The 23,378-nt window shown below is 37.4% G+C and overlaps 1 protein-coding gene across 1 annotated transcript in view; it reads right to left on the reverse strand.

The window, feature by feature from the left end:
- Positions 1 to 23,155, reverse strand: part of ANXA10 (annexin A10) — a 62,673-nt gene extending 39,518 nt beyond the window's left edge. The window contains exons 1-3 of the mRNA XM_007097203.2: positions 23,147 to 23,155; positions 21,699 to 21,780; positions 11,841 to 11,935 (exon numbers count right to left, since the gene is read on the reverse strand). Coding sequence (XP_007097265.1) covers positions 11,841 to 11,935; positions 21,699 to 21,780; positions 23,147 to 23,155 — 186 coding nt within the window. The remainder of the gene's footprint in view (positions 1 to 11,840; positions 11,936 to 21,698; positions 21,781 to 23,146) is intronic.
- Positions 23,156 to 23,378: the final 223 nt, after the last annotated feature.

Raw genomic sequence — 23,378 nt, forward strand, 5'->3', positions numbered from 1 at the left:
TATATAAAGTGTGCCCAATATTCAATTCTACCTACCCCAATATTCATTGTGTAAATATTCACATGGTTTTATATTATATTATAAAAACATTTATGTAAGCTGCATCATCCTAATAGTAAGTGAATATTCTTTTATAGATGTTTTCATAGTTACTTAATGATTCAATTTTCATTGGAAATTTGAGCTAATTTTTATCTGTTAATGATGATAATGCTTTGGTCTTCTGGAGAAACATAGTATATTAAAGCTAAAACCCTCCCCTCTAAATACCACAATAAAAAAATAACACACACTGTTTTAAGTATGCTTGATTTCAGAATAAAGAAACCCCTGGGTGTAAAATCCAGGGGATAAAATGAAAACCAGAGGATAAGCAAATCAGCTGACCCTTGGAGATGATTTTGCAGGTGACTTGGGAGAATAGAGATTGTTTTTGAGAACTATTTGTTTTGGATTTCAGTGCTCAGTGTGGAACATTATATGAGGACAGGAGAGCATTTATGGGGCCAGTGTAATACAAGGAACTAAGTAAGTCTGAAACCTCTATGAGGTTGGGAACCTCAAAGGATTATACCTTCAGTTAAACTATGAACTAGGAAAAAAAAAAACAGCACTCAACATTGGAAGATGAGCAGAAAGCTCACCTTTCATTGTCTGGGTTAAGAAGAAGGATATTTTCCTTGAGAATCCAAAATAATAGAGCTGTGTCTCCCTTGGGCATGACTTTTAAATTTATTCTACTGTACCCGATGGGCTGAGAACTCCATGAAGAGAAATCATCATGAAAGTTGATCCAGGGCTGGTGATTCTCCTGGGACGCCAGGAAGAAGCAAATGCCAGACAAATCTAGAGAGATTCTCTGACTCTTCAGGGGGGAGAAAAAAAAAAAACCTCACTGCAAAAGATGAGCATCACTTTAAAAGTTCTCACAACAAAAATATCTGGTATGTACTTAGAAGCAATTTTCCAGGAGGACAGACAGTGGACTCTACAAATGGCAGAATTAAAACCCTGTCAATTTGAGACGATTGATAACAATCAGAAAGAACACTATGAAAAAAAATCACACTAAAAAATGGCAAATAAAATTCTAGAAATGAAAAGCTTTTAGAATTTAAAAACACAATATATATGAGGAGTATCTAATAAACAACTGACTTGGAATTAATGAATTGGAAAAATCTAAAAAATTCCACAGAGACAGGCAATAAGTAGATGATATGAATACAAAGTTAAGAGACTTGGAAGACTGAATGGCAAGAACAAGCTTTTGTTTAATAGGATTTATAGCAGGAGAGAATGTGGACAATACCAGGGAGACACTACTTAAAATATCATATAATATGTGAATCTTCAGTTATTTAGATAAAACCTATTTACTAATACCGTGAAACTGCAAAATATTAGGATTTTTTAAAAATTGTTAAAGCAAACAGAGAATTAAAGGTAATCTATAAAGGAAAACTCTTAATGAGAGAATGGATTTCTCAAAAGTTATCAGTGAAGGCTAGGAAAAAATTTAAAATTATATCTACAAAGACCAAAGAAAAAGTGACTAGCATTCAGCCTAGAATTCTATAGCTATCTAAGTTAATATTCAACCATGAAGAAAAAAATAAATAAAGCTCTTCCTAAGGAAAAGAACTGAAATAATTTAATAATTATTTATGATTTTAGAAAAAAAAAACTGCTAAAAAGTGTCCTTTGGAAAAATGACATTGAGGCCAGAAACATGGAGTTAGGTATTAGAAGAAAAATGAAAAAAGAAATAAAAAATTGTGAATATAACTGAAGAAGCATTAACTCGTCAAAAGCATAATGATGATTAATTTGGGGGAGTATAAAGCAAGGTGGAATAAAAATACTCAACAATAATTCCCTGAAAAATTCCCCTAGCTCTTATGTTAATGACAGGCAAAGACTTAAGAGTTGTTACCATGAAGAATCCATTCTTCATGTACTACAGAATCCATTTCAAAGATGGACTCATTAAAAACCATTTCAAAGATTAGCCAACTCCAAACCAGTCAGAAGGACCAAATTCTGTGCCTGCGGCCAGAAAGAAATGTGGCTCTGGCTACTGAGTCCAGAGCGCACAAAGTTGAAACATGGTTTCAGCAGTGATGAATTCCCCACCTGATGTAAAGCTTGTGTAGGCCAAAAACATTGAAGTTCCTTTGATCAAGGTGGACACAGGTGACATACCGAAAATGAACACCTCACTTATTGTTGCAGATCTTTATCCCCTCATGTGCCTTGTCTTTCCTTCCCTTCTACCGTAGCTTCTGTTACTTTCAGGAGAGTAATAATTAGGAGTGGGACCAAGGTCTTCCTGTCCCACTGTGGACTAAAGGGTTCATGACTGTCTGAGTATGTTGGGGGACTTTGGGGAATGGAAGGACTGGACTGAACTTTTTATGAGTTTGTTGGCTATAGCTGCCAAGGTAACCATTCTATGTGGACCCATTGGTTGAATTTGGGTCTCCTCCAAATTCAGTTGATGGGTGTGGGCAAGGTTTGCAGTGGAAAAAGGGAAACTAAAACAACTTATTATTGAGGTCCTTTGGGCTAATGTCACTGTACCGTAATCTATTGTTGAATATGGCTGGAATTTATGTTTATTTGTTTCTCTTGGGAATGCTGATAAGTACCAAAGAGAATGCTCTTGATAAGAAATGAGCCACATATAGTGCTCTACCTATAGCAAATATGGGGAAGGTCTTATAACCCCAATAATTCCTATCTGCTACACAACTCTGTGACAGATGGTCTGCCGATGGGAACCTCTGGCAAGAAAAGGCAGCATCCCAGAGGTGCCTCTTGGCATTTTAAACTTGTCACCTTCTTCATACAACTTCTGGGTATCACTTTTAGAAAGCAGCAGTTGTTGCTTGCTGACTTGCTACTGGATTCTTGTAGAAATTGAATGCCTGATGTATGGAGGCTTGTGACTTTTGTGCCTGATAGTCTCATTTTGATGGGTCAACTGGGACTCAATGACTAGCAAAGTGGGAAGAAATCAGCACGTCTCATCGAACGGAAATGGCATACTGAAGAAAACAGCCCGCCTGGCTCCAGGAGCATCATGAGTTTACATGAAAAAATGGCAGCTATTCCTTTGGGGAAACTTTAACCCTACTCTGCTGCTTGAAACAAGATGCTGAATCAATGCGGACTTCAATCAGTTGCCCTAAGTGTCCTGACCTGGTTTATTGATGGTTCAGCAATAGCTGTGAAGAACCAAAAATGGACAATTTGTGTTCCATGGGCAGAAATCAAGAAGATTTTTTTCATAGTTCTGACCAGTATCATTTGTGATAAACATTTTATCTTTTTACTCACTCTTGGGCTGTTAGGCCTATCTCTTTGGTTTAACACTTGGGAAAGTACAGATCCCACATGAAAAAGCCTCAAAGGTTTCTTTGTGGCTGTAGTCTGTCAAAATAAACTGTGGTTGCTGGTAGGAACTTTTGTGTCACTTGCATAGATTTGCACACTAAGGGCTTTTTCCTTGATGAGACCAACTAGAATCCAGCTACTAATCAAGCCTGTGTTGCCCAGATTATGCTGTTCCTACCTGGATCCATCATCATACTGGACATGACAATACATATACCATCTAAAGCAGGCATGTTGTATTTTGTGTATCTGACACCAAAGTTACCATTGCTTGCCACTGTTGTGAGTCTAGTCAAACTTGATTTGCCTTATTCATTGTGAAGGAAACTATCATTCACAGGGCTTGGCTGATGTATTTCTTCTGACTTGGTCCCCTCTTGAGGTTATTAGAAGTCCTTTTATCTATTGTCACTTTTTCAAGTGATAGCGCTGCTGTCCCTGTTCAATCAGCTGACTCTGGACACAATTATGGTCCTTGAAACTAATCTGTGTCATGTGTTTGACTTTCCAGACTACCTGGTCTAACCATGGTATAGTTTTTATTACAAAAGCCACTCAACAGTAGACTGATAATCAAGGTATTTGATGGATCTTCCATAGTCTCCACCATCCATAGGCTTCTGGTATTGGTGATAACTGATTGATTCAATGAGATTTCTGAGTCTGTTTTCCTTACCTCTTTCTGATGTACATAGTTTAGTAAGGCAGTTGGTCACTGAATACAGTTTTCCCTCCTGAATAATAATCATAATGAAATGGGGGGAGAGGGTTATTGGGATGTTATGATATCATGATCTATCTATCTATCTATCTATCATCTATCATCTATCTTACGTCCCCCATTCCTGGCACAGAGCTCCTAAAACATTGTAATTTCCTGATTGGAGTGAGAGGAGCATCTTTTGTTATTCATAGTAACCCCTTTTCAACCACAATTGAGTTTATGCTAATGAGATGATCTTAGAAGAATGGGGCTAGTTGCCAGAGGAACCAACCATGTGATTATTGGGTTGTAACCCTCAGCCCTACTCCTGATCTCTAGGGACTAGAGAAGGTCTGGAGACTGATTTATTCAACAATGATCAATGAATGATTCGATCAATCGTGCTTGTATAAAGAAGGCTCCATAAGAACTCTAACTAAAGAGGTTTGAGGTGCTTTCAGGTTGACAACCACATCAAGGTGCTGGGAGAGTGACATGCCCAAGGAGGGCATGGAAATTCTGCATCCTTTCCATGTACTTTGCCCTATATATCTCTTCCATTTTGCCATTCCTGAGTTGTGTCCTTTGAAATAAACCAGTAATCATGAGCACAGCACTTTCCTGAGTTCTGTGAGCCATTCTAGCAAATCATCAAACTTGAGGAGGGGCTGTGGGAACTTACACTTTACAGCCAGTCAGTCAGAGTATAGATGACAATCTAGGACTTATGGTTGGCATCTGAGGTGGGGGATAATTTTGTGAGACAGTCCTTGCCCTGTAGGGTGTGTGGTAACCCTGGGTAGTTAGTATTAGAATTGTTTAGTTCGAGGAAAAGAATCCACACATTTGGTGTCAGAAGTGAAGTGTTGAATTGCGTAGAAAGAAACAGGAGTTTTCCTATAATTACGCAGATAAATTTTGAAAATTTGGGATTCTACCCTGACCGTTCTCTGGGCATGATGATTTTTTTCCTCTTAACATTGTCAACCTCAAGGTGTGCTGGTTGGTCTATACTGTGGGTGGTAGCCTAAGCAAAAGTGGGTGAAGAATTTCAAAGAATTCTAGCTCAGCCACCAGAATATCTCTGGACTCTTTAGAGCCTTGGATCATAAGGATAAGTTGAGAACACTGCTTGTGTGACATAGTGTGTTTTTTAAAGTTTTATAAAAATGCCTTTGTCCCTCCCGCACCTGACCCTCCCAAAAGAAAGTTTGGGATGTGAGTTGGAAATAATAATAAAAATGCTGAAGTTACAACTACAAGAAAAGTGACAATTTTGTTTTTTTTTTAAATTTTTAATGTTTATATTTGAGAGAGAGAGAGAGAGAGCGAGCATGAGCGGGGAGGGCCAGAAAGAGACTGAGACAGAATCTGAAGGAGGCTCTAGGCTCTGAGCTGTCAGCACAGAGCCCAATGCCAGGCCTGAACCCATGAGCTGAGAGATCATGACCTGAGCTGAAGTGGGACCTTAACCAACTGAGCCACCCAGCCACCCCAAGAAAAGTGACATTTTTCTAATGGTGGAGCAAGAACAACAACCTTGCATCTGGGGAGGGACTACCTAATCACACCACTTTGTCTTTACACGGTATTGAAGACAGCCCCAACTCACTGGCCAAGATTGTTATGGATGATGGACTTGCTCTAAACTTCCTTCTTGTGGGCAAAGGTGAAGTCTGTGCCATTGCTAATACATCCTCCTGTATCTAAGTAAAAATTTCAAACCAAGTGGAAAAGTCATTACTAAAACTTAAGAAAAATCCGCTCAGCTTTTTAAGATAAGTCCTGATGATTTATGGAATTGGTTGAGTTCATTGTGTTCAAACCCCCGTGGCGGCATTGTTGGAATCAATACTGCCAATTGACCTCCCCTTGTTGCTTGAAATCCTTTGATAATTAAATGTTGTATGAGACAAATTGATGGATTTAGTCTCAGCCTTTGTTAGTCAGAATAATAGGAGTGGTTTAGGGATTGGTGTGTTCATAGAAAAGAAAGTCAATAGTGAAGATGGCATAGAAATCAGGGGTGAGGTTGGGAGACAATTTTCTGTAGGCCTCGTGTTTCTAAATGTTATGCAGAGTGAGGCACTGACAGCCTTTGTTCTAGACTAACTTTCCAAGGATGTTTATACAGTGAATAGCATCATGAGAGATATAGTGTTTCCCTTATGAGCAATGGGCAGCCATGCATTCTGCCCATTAAAACTGATTGAAGTTTCTGATCTCATGGCTTCTCTTCTGCAGTGCAACTCACTGCATATGCAAGCGTTATCTGGTCATCTTTGCTTAGACCTTTGGGATTAAAGCTCAGGGAACTGTTGCAAAAATTCTGACACTCTGGTGACTGCTATTACTCTGAGTGATAAACTGTATTTTGTCTTTGACCCAGGAGTCTCCAGTATCTATGTTAACTTGGTTGGTTAGCTTGCTATCTTGTAGGTTAAAGTCTCATACCTTTCACAGTTTTGGACACAAGATTGTACAACATAGTGTGAAATTAATCCACATATTCGGAGAAAATGTTTTTAGTCTACATACACAAAAAATAACTAATGTCCAAATTATGTAAATAGCTACAAATCAATAAATGGCAAGCTACTGAAAGAAAAATACAGAGAATATAGAATTAACTTAAAAGGAGAAGAAACCAGGATGTAAAGAAACATGAAAAGATGCTCAACATTATATATTATCAAGGAAAAATGCAAGTTAAAACCATGGAGAGATCCCATTTACATCCATAAAATTGGCCCAAACTTCTTAAGTTTTATGAAGATTTGAGGGAAATGGGAGCCATTATATATTTATTGCAGGTGAGAGTGCAAATTTACAGAACTGTTTTAGAGAGTGTTTTGAAGCCTAATTAGGCCTGGATTTAGCAGTATCTAATTTTCTTTCTCCTTTCTTCTTACTTCCCGCCCTCCTTCCCTCCTTTCTTCTCTTCTTCCCTCCCTTCCTGGCAGAGATTGTATGCTATTTTCAAGAGAAATAATTGTTCAGGCTGTAACAAGCATATACAGAGGTTTTTCTAAACTGACAAAATTTTTACTGATTCTATAGAAAAGCTTCTTGAAATTATAAATTATTTTCCTGGTAGTTAAGTTTCATCAAAAGGGGTGTATGTAACTCATTATATATTTGAAAGTTAAAGTAGTTATACTATTTCAAATTACTTAATTCATGCTTATAAAATTGGTCTGTGATAAATTATGTAATGAATTCAATAGCCTTTTGAGGCTAAAACTACATCCACCCCCTCACTTCTACAGTAAAAGTGAGGATAGAGGAAAAGATACCATACTTATACTGGCACGAGTGACATGATAATTCTACCTCTGAAGTAGGTAAGGTAATTTTCTAGCTGGCTACTTCCTAGGTATGTTGACAATTCAAGATCAATATTTTTAACCATGAACCTGAGACCTAATAGGAAAAAAAATTGTTATGAGAACAAGATGGATCTGAAGAGTGAACTTGAACTCTTCATACATTCACATCTCTGTGTTGAGTATCAACTGCATTAGTCTACTCAGGCTTACCATAGACTAGGTGGCTTAAACAATAGAAATTTATTTTCTCACAGTCTGGAAGTCCCAGATCAAGGTACCAGCAGGGCTGGTTTCTAGAGAGGCATCTTTTTTTTGTTTTTTGTTTTTTGGCTTACAGGTGGCTGCCTTCCTGTTATATCCTTGCATGGCCTTTCCTCTGTGCGTGCACTCCTGGTATCTCTTCCTCTTCTTATAAGAACACCAGTCCTACAGGATTAGGTCCCCACCATGATCACCTCATTTAACCTTGATCATCTCTTTAAAGGCCCTGTCTTCAAGCACAGCCACTTTGGGGGGTAGGGCTTCAACATTTAAACTTTGAGGGGATGCATTTGAGTCTGTAACACCAGCTATGTGCCTGCCACTGTAGTGAACAAAACAAAGATGCCTCTCCTTGTGGGGCCTGAGCTAGGGAGAGGTGGAGTACAATAAATAATAATTATAGTATGTTAATAAATTATGTAGCTTGTTAGAGGGCAGTAACTGTTATAGAAAAAAGCAGAGAAGGTGAAAGGGATCTGGAGTGCTGGCATAGGCTTTGGGGTAGGTGACAGTTTTTTTCTTAATCGTTTAAAAAATGTTTATTTATTTTTGAGAGAGAGAGAGAGAGAGTGCGCGCGCGTGCGCGCGCGCGCGCGCGCGCGCGCGCATGAGTGGGGGAGGGGCAGAGAGAGAGAGAGGCAGAAACACAGAATCTGAAGCAGGCTCCAGGTTCTGAGCTGTCACCACAGAGCCCCAAGGCAGGAGCTCAAACTCACAAACTGCAAGATCTGAGCCCAAGTCCTCCACCTAACCAACTGAGCCACCCAGGCGCCCCAGGGGAGGTGACAGTTTTAAACAGGGCAATCAGGTTAGGCCCTTTTGAGTAGCTGACATTGAGCAAAGCCTTGAAGAACATCAGGCAGTCAGCAATATAGATATCTCCTCTTGTTAAATCTGGTGTTCATTCAGTTGAGAACAAGAGGCACTTAGTGAGAAGCTTTGAAAGACATGATTCAGAGTCAGAATACCTTGGTTTAAGTTCTAACTTTGTGTGATTCAGGGCAAGTTAGCCTCTGCACTAAATTACATAACCAACACCACACTTTTAAGGAATTCCAGATGCCAGGACATTCCAGAGCTGATCATCCCTGTTTCAGATGAAAACTGAAAGAACAAATTACTTCAGTGATGCATTGGAACCCTATTCGGGGATCACTGTCTAATTGCTAAACTTATCAGGTATGCGTAGTTTATCTGCTCAGCCCCAGAGGCCTTTCATTGCTCCCTTGGTTTCACTACACTGGCTGTAGCATAGTACTTGCTTTGGTGTGGAAGATCAAGAATGACCTCATTAATTATATTGATAAATATGTCAATCAGAGGCATTCCAAAAGGCTTTTCATTTGACTGTAGGGATTAGTGTGGCTTGGGCAAGGAAAAGTTGTTGATGAAATTCAGCTGTTCTTCACTAATATAAAATATCAAGAATTTATGGGCCATGCCTAGAATTGCACTTTGCTCAGCAGCTAGGAAAATAATTCTGTGAAATCTTGATTATCCATACCAATAAAAAATAAAAATATCAAAGACTAACATACAGGAAATCTTGCCACAGAAAGGGAAAGGTAGCAAAAAGAGACACCTTGGCCAAATGGAAGAAGTAATTCTCAAAGGGAACAGCAGAGGAGATCAGGAAGCCCTAAGTGAAGATCAGGCCAATTGACCTGGCAGCAGCTAGAGCAGGGAATGAGGGAAAAGAGAAATTTAGGCAATCTATGACTATTCATTAAGTATAAAGTGGATAATACAGGGATGTCCCCTCTTCTTTTTTAAACAAAGTGTAAATAGGCAGAATATAATTCCTTAGATTCCCTTATTCTATAAATGAAATGCACCTTCTTTGTTAGACCCTGGACTAAGCTCTGGAGAGTAGTAGCAAATAACCTAGTCCCTGATTTTCTAGAGGATTACAGTCTAGTCATCAAGACATGACAGTAAACCCACACGACCCAGCGTGACAAGGCCCCATTATGTACAGGGAACTCTGGGGCCCTGGAAGGCAGCACCTAGCCCGGGGCAGAGGGTGAGTGAGACAGGTGGGGAAGATTTATTGGAGCAGCCAAAACTAGGCCTTCACACTATCATTCAACAAAGATAATTCAGCAATCTCGGCATGATAGACAGACATTTGCGCTCAACTCGAGGGATGGATGAAATGCATTCCAACTTTAGAGGATTTGGACTCTGGTAAAGGGAAACACGTACAGACAAGTTCACTAGCGTGTCATTAGGTACCGAGGGGGAAGTTATATAAAGAATGCAATAGCAGCACAAGTCTGTTCCACTGTGTTTGGGGTTACTGGTGTGAGGAAATGCCCAGTATCTGGGGAGATGAACAGGTGTGCAGCTTGGGGAGGGGGGGAGTCAGGCCACTGGAGTAGATGAAACACCCTGAACGAAGGTAAGGGAGCAGGCACAGATAAATTGTAGAAATATAAGTAGATCAGTTTGTCTGCATTTGATGGCGTGTGAAGAAGGGGGAGAGGGCTTAAAATAGAGAATAAAAAGCAAGGCTTTGTTGGCCCGGGGAAGGCCTTGGTTTATTCCGCGGACCTGTGGATATATATGTAAGGGAGAAACAAGATAAATATTCAGGAGCTAAAGCCAGAAAGCAGAAATCTAGAGTTGGAATCATTCTGGCTTCAGTATGGAGGATAGTTAGGAGTAGGAAGGCACGAGGGTGGCAGGTATCAGTTAGGAGTTTCACGTTAGCCTGGGTGCCAAATGAATCAAGACTGTGTTAGTGAGGAAAAAGAGAAATATGAGAGGAAAACTAATTTTCAAGACATGATAACTGATTGTATGACAAAGATATTTTGGAGGAAAGGGGCCTGCATGACTCCTTTTCATCCGTTGGTGCAATTGGGTGATTAGCCAACCTTTTCCACGCGTTATGGATTATTCAGCAGAAGGTAGGGTTTAACAAACTTTACAACCGTTGAAAGTATAAATTGCTTAATAGATTTTACATTCCTTGAGTGGAACTACTACATTTCTTAATCGTTTTAATCTGTTCTGGTGTAATTTTGTAGAATGTGATGAAAATGCTTCAACCTAAACTAACCTGATGTATAAAATGTATGTAAACCTTTGGGTTAAAAAAATACTGAAAAATGACCACTGTTCTAGTGGTACGCATATTAAAACAATATTAGATTTGCAATGCTACAACTTTTATGGTTTTTTGCATTCTCTTTCAAAAGAAAACGAGCACTGGTGTTACTGGAACATAAGCTAAGGTAGCAGTTTTACTTGGGGGGGGGGGTTGGGAAAAAGCATAACTGGTTTGCTTCCGTGGCATAATTCGACTAATTTCATTAGTAGTGGTAGCTTCTTCGATTATTAGTTTATTCTACAAGAGAGGGCTATCCTTTATTCCTGTATTATAGCTGTTCAAAGACTGAGGTTTAGAGATGGAGTGAATTTATAAGAGCTAACTCTATCGAGAAAGTTTTATGATAGTGTTTCATCAATAATGCTCAGTTGACAAAGTAATTGCTATTCAGGCCCTTTTGGCCTGAAGAGTTTTTGTTCTGAATCTGTGGTTTAAATGCATAACAAAAGAAAGGAATCTTTAATGGTACTTGCTTTGAAATTAGAATGTGATTACTTTAAAGCACTAAGGATAGTTTTATTGCCTTAAACTATTTTTAACTGCCATTCTTTTTTAATGGTCTCTATAACTGCATGCTGTGAGAAGAAAAGCTAGTACAGAATTCACTTTGGTTGAGAGTTAGGTGAAGACCTGTGGGGAATTGCAGGAAAGATCTTATTTTTTTGACCTAGTGATCATTAGCCCTTTCCATGCCTTCCCTAAAGCTTGACACAGGGGTGTTTCCAGCGCAACATTTTTAGCCTAATTGGACCAACCAGCAGTGTAAGGCCACCAGAACTTTGATTTTATGAAGCTGAGTGAGTTTTGAGAAAGGACTGATGGAGTCAGTGTGAACATGCCTCACACATAGATACGTCTTTCTTACATTCCTTGAAACATGTTAGAGGCATAGGAACTCTGTGTCTGATATACAGTGGAGTCTGAGATCTTTGTAATCTGCAAGACTGAAAAGAATAACAGTATCTGTTTTCTGAGAGTGTTGTCATTTCCCAGGAGTTTGTCCTAGAAATAGGTCAAGATGAAGAGACCCTACCCGGCCATACATGCTCTGATATGCCTCTGCAATCATCACCCTTTGTGCGTTACAACGTTGAGTTAGAATGTCGATCAGCATGTCTTTGTCACAGCCTGGAAAAGAATAATATTTGAAGGTTAGTAAAGTTGCTACTTTGTAGTTTGGAAGAACCCATTATCTAAGGATCAAAAACCATTGTGCGAGCATTTTCCCTGATGGTACTTTAAAGCAGTGAGCAATTTTAACTAAAATTGGAAATCACAGAGCAACACTTGATGAAGGCATGGTTCTTCCTATCTCTCAATTTGGTGCTTGCTATTACTACAGACTTTCCTTTAAAAGGATCCAATTAAAAAATACAGAGGAATAAAAAATATGGTCTTTTCTTCAGCCATCTCTCCTACCCCACTGAAAAAGGCTTCCTTGACTTTAGGCTGATTGGTGTTTAAAGGAGTACATCTTTCTCATTTAAAAGATCCTTCCTTGTGGAGAAAGAAATTATGAAAGTACAAGGGATGTGTACCCTTGTGAGGGACTGTGTGAACCTCTCATGGTTTGCACAGAATATGGTCTCTCTCTCCTGCAACCGAGGCTGTTTCTGGGCTGTATGAGGCCTCCATTTCCTTATACGCCAATTCATTATACTGATATAACACCCGAATGCACAACTAGTTTAGATAAATTTAGTTCTAATTACAGTCATAGCAGAGTGACCAAGAAGGCCTTAACATTTGCCTCAGCTTGACTAAAATTTAGACAGGTTTCTTTCTGACTATAAGCCCTTGCTTGATCTCCCCTTCTGAGAGCATTTACTTTGGAAAACTTGCAACTGTAATTTCATTTTCCTTTGAGATATAAATCTTCTGTCAAATCACTTCCCAGTTTACAATCCAGAAATGTCTTTCCCAAAAACTTGGGAGCCATCCCTTTGAAATATAATCATCAAGAAAGATAAGAATTCCTATCTCCAAGTCTCCGTGGGAGGGTTAAGAACCTAACTTTCTTAAGTACTAATTAGCAAACACAGATGGCCTAATCACATTGACAAACACCCCCGACTCCCAGGGTTCTCCAATACTTTTCAACTGGTTCACTGCCCTCCTACCACTCTGCTTAAAAACTCTTGCCATTTGTTTCAGAGGAACGGAGTTCAGTCTTTCTCCTCTGTTGGTAAAGTCTTGATTTCTGTTGCAATAGTCTTGAATAAAGTCTTCCTTGCCTGTTTAATTCTGTGTGGTACAACTTTTCTTTGACAAAAGGAGATATTTAATGGAGATGAGGAGAAAAATGAATTGAAAGGCTAGAATGTTAAGCAGATCATCTTTTGGGAAATTAAAGCCATTCTGGATGCCCTTAGGTTCTTAGGAAAGCTGAGTCAGGTGCTGAAATATCCAGTGAATGAGGGCTAGTGACTAGGATTTACATAGATAACTACGCCCAGTGAAACAAAAGGAAGAGGAGGATGTTTTATGCAGGTGAGAGAAATGATCTGAAGGTGTAAAATGGAAGGAGAGAGGCAAAGAATCAGCTCCAAAAACTGAAATTTATGGTTTGTGAGAGGCAGAGAGCATCGTATTCCCCTGGGCTTAGCTGGTTAATGCGTTGGACTCAAAGGATGTTAAGTAGTTCTGTAGGAATCTGTTAACTTCATGATTGGAATTCCAAAGCGAACAAATTTTTAATAATAAATAGAAGATTTTTAAATTATATCTATTGTCATTTTTACTATGATCACACTTATATAATTATTATATTCTTCTGCTTTTTGTTGTTCCATTGAGATTATCTACAACCTACCTCTGACTGAATCTTCATTTTTCAAAGTGCTCATACCAATTCTTGCTCATTTATTTTTCCAGGATATTTCAGATTAACTTAATATGGACCTCAAAAATGTATTAAACATTTTTAATTCAAATAGCTAAATTTAGGAATCCATGTGGAAAGTTGTGTTTTTGTCACTGTATTTGCTAAGTTATTTCAGTGTTTTTCTTTTCTAAAAGACTTAGTAAAGGTTTGTAGAGTTTTTGAAAATGACAAGAAACTTTATTTTGTTAAAAATATTCATATTTGCGGGGCTCCTGGGTGATTCAGTCAGTTAAGCATCCGACTTCATCTCAGGTCATGATCTCGTGGTTCACGAGTTAGAGTCCTATGTCGGGTTCTGTGCTGACAGCTCAGAGCCTGAAGCCTCCTTCTGATTCTGTGTCTCCCTCTCTCTGCCCCTTCCCTGCTCACTGTCTCTTTCTCTCTCTCAAAAATAAGTAAACATTAAAAAAATTAAAAAAAAATCATGTTTGCATGTCCGTTGACATTTAAAGTTACATCATTTGTATTTTGTTTCTTAACACATAATTGCATAATTAAATAAATGATATTGAATTTTTGTAAACATAAAATTGCCTTGTATTCAGAAAAATTATTGAACTCATAATTTTTAGTAACTTTTTAGTTGATTAGCTTAGATTTTGAGATACAAATAATATACTTTGCACATAATAAGAATTTTGATTTCTTCTTTACAGTAACTGTAAGTTTTTCTTTCTTACCTTATTACATTATGACAAGAATTTCTAGATAATTCTTATTTTCTGGTTTAACAGAAAAGCATGGCATCATGAACCATAGCAGTTTTGTAAGCTTTTACAATATACAGTTGATTCTTGTTATTTGTGGTAGTTTTCTACATAGGTGTCATGAACACTGAATTAACAGATACTGAACTATTTCTCTGAGGGGAAATATACAGTTGTGTTTCTACAACCTCTGGTCACAACATTTTTGTCAACAGAAATGCCATTTACATTACATATATTTGTTAGCCAATGTCCTGGTAAAACATGCCTGTCTCATCAGCATTGAAAGCCTTCATTTCCTCATGTATAAAATTTATATTTTTTGTATAAAATTTTTCTGTATAAAATTTAAGAGGTATTTTTAAAGAATATCTTAAGGAGGTATTCTTCTACAGCCTACTAATCTACAGAACTTGTTCAGCTGAAAGTTTAATAGTTTTATGCTCTATCACCTTTTGAAACATGCAAGCCATCTAGCACTTTCAGAAAAAAGCTGATAGTTACACTTTTTTATACTATTATTAGCTTGTCATCTCATGAACTCACAAATTTAACTGCTTTTCCATAGCTTCATAACATAGAACAGATGTTACTTTAGCATTTTTCTGGACAGCTTCATGCATTGATCAGTGAATTTTATCTTTTTTTCAGAATGTACTATATTAGTGATTTATTCACATTGATCTCATGGCCAACAGCATTAGAACTCATGTCTGAATGAGGCTTATCCGATGCACATGTTTCCTCCATAATATTTCTTCTTGTGTTTGGGAACACTCACCAGCACTTCAGCACAACATTTCTTGGGGGCATTTTAAAGAATACAATCACCAACCAAAAGCATAAAGATGCAAAAAATGTAGCATTAAATAGACTACAAAAAGAATATTTGTTAACAGTATGAGAGCTGTGGCAAGGAGGCAAAGCATCATTTTGTCTAATCTTAGCTGGTAGTAGGTACTCTGGTGACTCAAAGTTTTCATGTCTCTGCACATGTCTGTTAATGACCATGAAAACACTACAAATATTGATTTTGGTGTTATAAGTAAATTTTAGCCAGTAGGCAAATGGGCAAATGTGGAATCTATGAATGATGAACATTGACTATATGGTCAAATAGGTAAAAGTGTCCTACGAGGCAAGAAAATACTTATTAATAAAATTTCAAATTATATCTAAATAACTCTGAGTGGCCTACACAGATAGATTATAAGTAATGAGATAGAGGAAGATATACTATGCTAACATGATGAAAAAAAAGCTGGAGTAACTATATTATTTTTAACACAAAAGACTTCAGAAGAAGGAAAATTATTAGGGATAAAGAGGGCCATTCCATAATGATAAAGGGGCCAATTCTCCAAGATGATATTATAAATCTTAATGTGTGTGAGCCTGATAAAAAAGCATCAAAATACATGAGGCAAAAACTGATAGAATTGCTAGGAGAAACAGATGAATCCACTATTTTATCTGGAGTTTAATGTCTCTTTATCATAAATGGATAGATTCAGCAGGCAGAAAACTTGTAAGAACATGGTTGAAATGAACAACATCATCAATCAAGTCGATATAACTGATATCTATAGAATACTTCATCCAACTGCATCCAAGGAAAGCAACGGATTATTTATTCTTCTATAGCTCACATGTAACACTAAGACTACATAAAATATACCTTAACTGGTTTAAAATAATAGAAACTATGCAAAATATTCTCTCAGACCACAGTGGAATTAAACTAGAAATAAATAACAGAAAGATAGCTGGACAACTCTAAAATTCCTGGAGATTAAACAACACACTTGTAAATAACACATGGGTCAAAGTAGACTCAAGAAAATTTAAAAAATGCAAACCAAATGAAAATGAAAATATAAGCTATTAAAATTTGTGGTATGTAGCAAATGAAATGATTAGAGGAAATTTTGTAGCATTGAATAAATATGTGGGAAATTAAGAAAGACCTAAAATCACTAACCTAAATTTCCACCTTAAGAAATCAGAAAAAAAGAACAAATTTAATCTAAAGTGGGCAGAAGCAAAGAAACAATGAAAATTAAAGTAGAAATCAATTTAACTGAAAACAGAAAATTAATAGAGAAAAGCATTTAACCTGAAAGCTCATTCTTTGAAAAAAATCAATAAATTTGGTAAGCTGCTAGCCAGGTTAACTAAGAAAAAAAGGAGAAAAGATATAATTACTAATATCAGAAACAAAAGAAGATATGTTATCACAGATACTATGGATATGAAAAGAATAGTAAAGGAATACTAAGAACAACTCTGTGCCCTCAAATTTGATACTGTAGATGAAATAGACAATTTCTTCAAAGACATAGTCTACCTAAACTCACACAAAGAAAAATAGACAATATGAATAGGCCTATGTCTTTTAAAGAAATTAAATAAATATTAAATAACTTGTCAAAACAGAAAGCACCTGGGCCTGATGGGTTCACTGGTGAACTCTACCAATTTTTTTTTTTAATTTTATTTTAGAAAGAGAGCATCAGTAGGGAAGAGGAGCAGAAGGAGAGAGAAATTGAGAGAGAGAGAGAGAGAGAGAGAGAAAGAAAGAGAGAGAGGGAGAGAAAGAGAATCTTAAGCAGGCTCCATGTTCAGAATAGAGCCCAATGAGAGACTCGATCCCATGACCCTGAGATCATGTCCTGAGCTGAAATCAAAGCTGTATGCTCAACCAGCTGAACCACCCAGGTGCCCCTCTACCAAACTTTCAAAGAATAAAATTATATGATTTTTTTTTACAATCTCTTCCAGAAGATAGTAGTAGAGGAAATACTTCCTAAATCATTCTATGAGGTCAGCATTACCCTAATACCAAAACTAGAGAAAATATTAGAAGAAATGAAAACTACAGGCCAGTATCTGTCATGAACACAGAAGTAAAATTTCCTTAAAAAACTGGTAAATTGAATTCAATGTTGTAAAAAAAGAATTGTGTATTATGACCAAGTGGTGTTTATTTCAGGTATTCAGGTCTTATCTCAGTATTTGAAAATCAATTGGTATAATTGAATAGAGAAAAAAAATTGTTGACTGTATCAACAGATGAAGAAAAAGCATTTGAAAAAAATCCAACACATATTCAAGATGAAAATTCTGAGTAAAACCTATAGGGAGCATTATACTTAATAGGGATGAAGACTGAACAAGGCAAATAGCATGGACTGTTTCAAAAAGATTAATTTTGACTTGTATGCAGCTTTGTCAAAATTCAGGCATGTAGTTTAAAAATAGTTCAGGTTGTCCAGTATCTCACAGGGATGATTTGGAAATTATATTTGTTAACTGAGACAAAATAAACACAGTTGTTCTAAGATTACACAGATAACAAAGATAGTTTCGACTGGTAAGGAACTGGATACTGAACTGCACTATTAAGGAATGTTAACTGAGAGTTATTCCTTTTTAGTATGATTGGTGAATTTTTATACAACTTAAGACAATTAAAAAAAATTTTAAGTTTATTTTTGAAAGAGAGAGACAGAGTATGAGTGGGGGAGAAGCAGAGAAAGAGAGATAAAGAGAGAGAGAGAGAGAGAGAGAGAGAGAGAATTCGAAGCAGGCTCCAGGCTCTGAGCTGTCAGCACAGAACCTGACATGGCACTTGAACCCATGAGCCATGGGATCATGACCTGAGCCGAAGTTGGATGCGTAACCAACTGAGCCACCCTGGTGCCCCACAACTTAAGACAATTTTTGTTAAAACTGCTCATTTTCTGGGGCGCCTGGGTGGCGCAGTCGGTTAAGCGTCCGACTTCAGCCAGGTCACGATCTCGCGGTCTGTGAGTTCGAGCCCCGCGTCAGGCTCTGGGCTGATGGCTCGGAGCCTGGAGCCTGTTTCCGATTCTGTGTCTCCCTCTCTCTCTGCCCCTCCCCAGTTCATGCTCTGTCTCTCTCTGTCCCAAAAATAAAATTAAAAAAAAAAAAACGTTGAAAAAAACCTGCTCATTTTCATTTGCTTTTGGGTATTTTTTTTTCTTTCTTGTTTTTCTAAATAAAGCACAGTAGCCAGGTCAAAAATCAGCAAGTGAGACTACATTAAATTCAAAAGCTTCTGAAGAGCAAAAGAAACAATTAACAGAATGAAAAAACAAACAAAAAAAAAACTATAAGAAAGGGAGAAAAGATTTGCAAATCATATACTTGATAAGGGATTACTGTGTTGTGTACTTGAAAGTGTCTAAGAGAGTTAATATTAAATGTTCTCACCATCACAACAAACAACACAGTATTCTTAACTGTAATCACAATGCTGTATATTAGATTCCCAGAATTTATTCCTCTAATAATTGAAAGCTTGACCAGTAACTCCCCATTTCCCCACCCCTCAGCCCCTGGTTGTTTTCATGAGTTCCGCTGTTTTAAATTCTGCATATAAGTTATATCATACAGTATTTGTCTTTCTGATTCATTTGCTTAGCATAATGCCCTCAGGATTTATCCATGTTTTCTCAAATAGCAAGATTTTCTTCTTTTTATGGCTGAATAATATTCCACTGTGTGTGTGTGTGTGTGTGTGTGTGTGTGTGTGTGTGTGTGTAGAGAGAGAGAGCGAGAGAGAATGAGAATCCCGTTTTCTTTATCCATTCATCTGTTGATGGACACTTAAGTGGCTTTCATGTTTTGGCTATTATGAAAATACTACAGTGAATATGGGGGTGCAGATATCTTTATGAGAGAGTTACTTCATTTCCTTTAAACACCCAGAAGTAGGATTGCTAGGTCATATGGAAGTTCTGTGTTTACTTTTTTGAGGAACCTCCATACTGTTTTCCATTGTGGCTATACCAGTTTACATTCCTACCAGTGGAAATTCCCTTTTCTCCACACTACTTGTCTTTTTGATAGTAGTCATCCTAACAGGTGTGAAGTGATATTTCATCATAGTTTTTATTTGCATTTACCTGATGATTAGTGATGTTGAGCACCTTTCATGTACTTATGGGCCATTTCTATGTCTTCTTTGGGAAAGTGTTTATTCAGGTTCTTTGCCCATTTTTAATAGAATTATTTGTTTTTTGCTATTGAGTTGTATGAAATTCTTCTGTAATTGATATTAATCCCTTGTCAAGTATATGATTTGCAAATCTTTTCTCCCTTTCTGTAGTTTGCTTTTCCATGCTGTTGTTTCTTTTGCTCTTCAGAAGCTTCTAGTTTCTGGCTGCTGTGTTTTATTTAGAAAAACAAGAAAGCAAAAAAAAATACTCTAAAGCAAATGAAAAGGAGAAGTATTAACAAAAATTGTCTTAAGTTGTGGGGCACCATAGTGGCTCAATCAGTTAAGTGTCCAACTTTGGCTCAGGTCATGATCTCATGGTTCAGAGTCATCAGGATGGATAGATGTTTAAAGCATTTTGATCTGTGTTCTTGCTCTGGCATGCCAGAGTGGACAGTATGCAATCAAAACCAAAACCTCCTGAAATTCTTCAGTCTAAAACACTGACAAGCAAAAAATTACAATGGTCAAAATGAATCCATATTCTGACCCTCCAGTTGCTATGACAGGAAAATTGAAATTGGAGCAAAGAAAAATTTTTTCAGTGAATAGATTGATCTATAGTTTTAAAGCAAAAATTACTCTCCTGTAGACCAAGTTAATCTATAACTTTTTGTTAACTTGTCTCTGTATTTTTTCTATGATGACTGATATTTTAAAAGGCATGAAAGCTTGCAAACTCCTAAAGTCAACTTTAGAGAGCATATTTAAAGTCCTTTATTGTTTTCCTCTGAGATTCTGCTAGTGAATAAAACACAAAAATGAGCATGCATGCATGTGTTCCTGTGCATGTACACACATACACACACACACACACACACACACACACACACACACACACACAGCATAGTTCTCTTAAAGGCGACCTTATCTTTAAAGTTAAGAGCTTAATTTCTTATGAAAGGCTTTGCATGTTCTGTGCAAACATTTCGATATTTATCTTCATGCTCACCTGAAGTCTTAAAACAGGTTTTAGTTAAGGAAAATATATGGATGTTTAACAGCTCCATTTCGTTTCTTTTTTTTTTTAATTTTTTTAAAATGTTTTTATTTATTTTTGAGACAGAGAGAGACAGAGCATGAATGGGGGAGGGGCAGAGAGAGAGGGAGACACAGAATCGGAAGCAGGCTCCAGGCTCTGAGCCATCAGCCCAGAGCCCGACACGGGGCTCGAACCCGCGGACCGCGAGATCATGACCTGAGCCGAAGTCGGACGCTTAACTGACTGAGCCACCCAGGCACCCCTCCATTTCGTTTCTTAAAAATTAAATCTTTCTAAAAATAACTCAACAGTTTTCCTCCCTTATCTCTATATTCCTTTTCTAAACTCTAGATTCAATTCATTGAATATCCAATTAAGAATCCGCATGCCAAACTCTATGCTCTGGGAACTCTCTGAAGTCAGTAGTGACACAAAAGGACAAACACAATGAAAATGAGATTGGGGGTGACTGGATGGCTCTGTCCCTTAAGCATCTGACTTTGGCTCAGGTCATGATCTCACAGTTCATGGGTTGGACCCCCGCCTTGGGCTCTATGCTGACAGTTTAGAGCCTGGAGCCTGCTTTGGATTCTGTCCCCCTCTCTCTCTGCCCCTCCTCTGCTCATCCCTCTCTCTCTCTCTCTCTGTGATAATTAAACATTAAAAAATTAAAAAAAAAAGAAAGAAAGTGAGATCAGTGACATAGGAATGCAGGAGAGGGTGCCCCAGAGGTTGGCATGGTTTGTTGGGTCTGGAGTCCCCAAAGAACAATTCAAAGAGGAGGAACTATTTGAAGAGGATCTTGAATAGAATTTGGATACAAAATAACAGGAGAAGAAAAAAGCATTACAGGCAGGGGATTATTGGACTAGTTTATAGAGATGTGGAAAAGCAGATCCAATTTGGGGAATAGCAGAAAGTCTGATTTAGCTGGAAATGGAAGTAGCAAAAAAAAAAAAAAAAGGCTAGAAAACAAACAAAGGCAAAGAAAGATGTTTTTCCCCAGATTAAGGTTTTTTGGTTTGGGGTTTCATTTAGTAGTTAGTGGTGAGACATTTAAGGATTTAAGATAACAACATGTGAAGATCAGATTTGTAATTGAGAGCACAAATTAATTTATCCATTATTGTCCTTTTCTATTATTTTTCTTCTTATTCTAGTTCATTGCCCAGCTTTTTGTTTTAATCCACATTTGCCTTCCACTAGACATCAGCTATTTACACCCATATTATAATATTAAAGCAAGGTAAAATGAAAAAATTACAGTAAAAGATGATAGAAATGATCTGGCTTACCAAATCCTTGGAGTGCTCCCTCTAGCATTTGGGCATCCATTATGGGGTTGAAATTGGGAGCTGGGAAGATGGTTCCTTGCACCTGGTGGGAAGGGTGAATGAAAAAGAGATTGCACTGTTTTACCAGAAAGATTTCAACAGTTCTTTTTGCAGATAAATGGAAATAAAAATACATTCCATATATTTAAATTACTCTAAGACATACACATACATCTATTAGACAGATGTGTTAATTGTATATTAATTGCATGGAGCAAATTTGGTTGTTGTTTTTTAATCCACTGGCCTTATTATATTGACATCTATCATTCATCTAGGAAATTGAGACACTAGAACCAATAGTAGAAAATGTGAAAGCCAAATAAATATAAATCTTTGTAATAAACAGTAAACATTTTCTCAGGAGTTGATGGCTGTTTTAGAGAAACTGAAGAGAGAACTCTATTGGGGGGGATTCATGACATTCATATGAAATAGAAGTGGCACTTGCCACCATAGGTTTTTTATGCATCAGGGACCTTAAAATCATGTTAGAGAAAACAGAAATATTTGAATTTGGATTATGGGATTCATAAAAATCTAGGTGATATAGATAGGGCAGAGATAGCTGAAACTTGCAGCTGCAGAGGAAAACATAAAAACGTGACTGACATTCCATTTAAATTCTCTCTCTTGCTAATAATAAAATGGCAGAACATTTGTGTTGGGCTTTGAATACACAGTCTATTATTTCAGACAGAGCCAGCCAGGACTAGGCACTGTAACATCATACTCAGCACAAAAGAATTGTCAATCAAAATTTATTAAGAATGGGAACTCCGCCCCTCCCCTCCGTTTGTTGTCAGTGTGGCCAGAAACATCGGGAGAAAAAGCCTTCCCCTAGCAAATGGGTCTACTAGGCCTTGAGAACTCAAGCTTTCACCAAGCTCTTCTGCAAGAATAATATCTTAGATGAAGATGAAGTTTTCTAGTGCCCATTTTCTAACAGTAGAAAATTAATTAATGAGAAGACTGCACCATCATTTCTAGTCCAAGAAATATACATATACAAATACCAAAATATTTATGAAAAGATTTTGGGGGGTTAAGAGCATTGTTCATTTGAATTAAAACTAAAATTTAAATTCTGTTTGGATTTCATTTGACTAATATTAATGATCATGAGGCTGTCTATTTGAAGGAGACTGGGAATCAATTGTGCTATGGCCATATTTTCATAAGTACAGCCATGTTAGGAAGACATCCTTCTTAATTACATATATGGCAGATGTACATAATTAAAATGAAAATATGGTATGCATCTTACATTGCTAAAGTGCATGCAATTTGCTTCTGATATTCAAGTTTAGTGGAAATGATCCAGAGACTAATTTCTCTTGAGCCAATCCTCAATTCTGGGAGCTATTTATTAGGAGACAATATGAATGTTACCTCCTTTATCCACTAACCTGTTCCATTGGTCTCTATTAAGAAGATAGACTTTGATTCTTCTTTTACTTATTAAATGCAGTTTATTTATTTTTTTTTCAATGTTTTTTATTTATTTTTGGGACAGAGAGAGACAGAGCATGAACGGGGGAGGGGCAGAGAGAGAGGGAGACACAGAATCGGAAACAGGCTCCAGGCTCCGAGCCATCAGCCCAGAGCCTGACGCGGGGCTCGAACTCACAGACCGCGAGA

The sequence above is a fragment of the Panthera tigris genome, chromosome B1 (assembly GCF_018350195.1).
Source record: "Panthera tigris isolate Pti1 chromosome B1, P.tigris_Pti1_mat1.1, whole genome shotgun sequence".
Classification (NCBI taxonomy): Eukaryota; Metazoa; Chordata; class Mammalia; order Carnivora; family Felidae; genus Panthera; species Panthera tigris.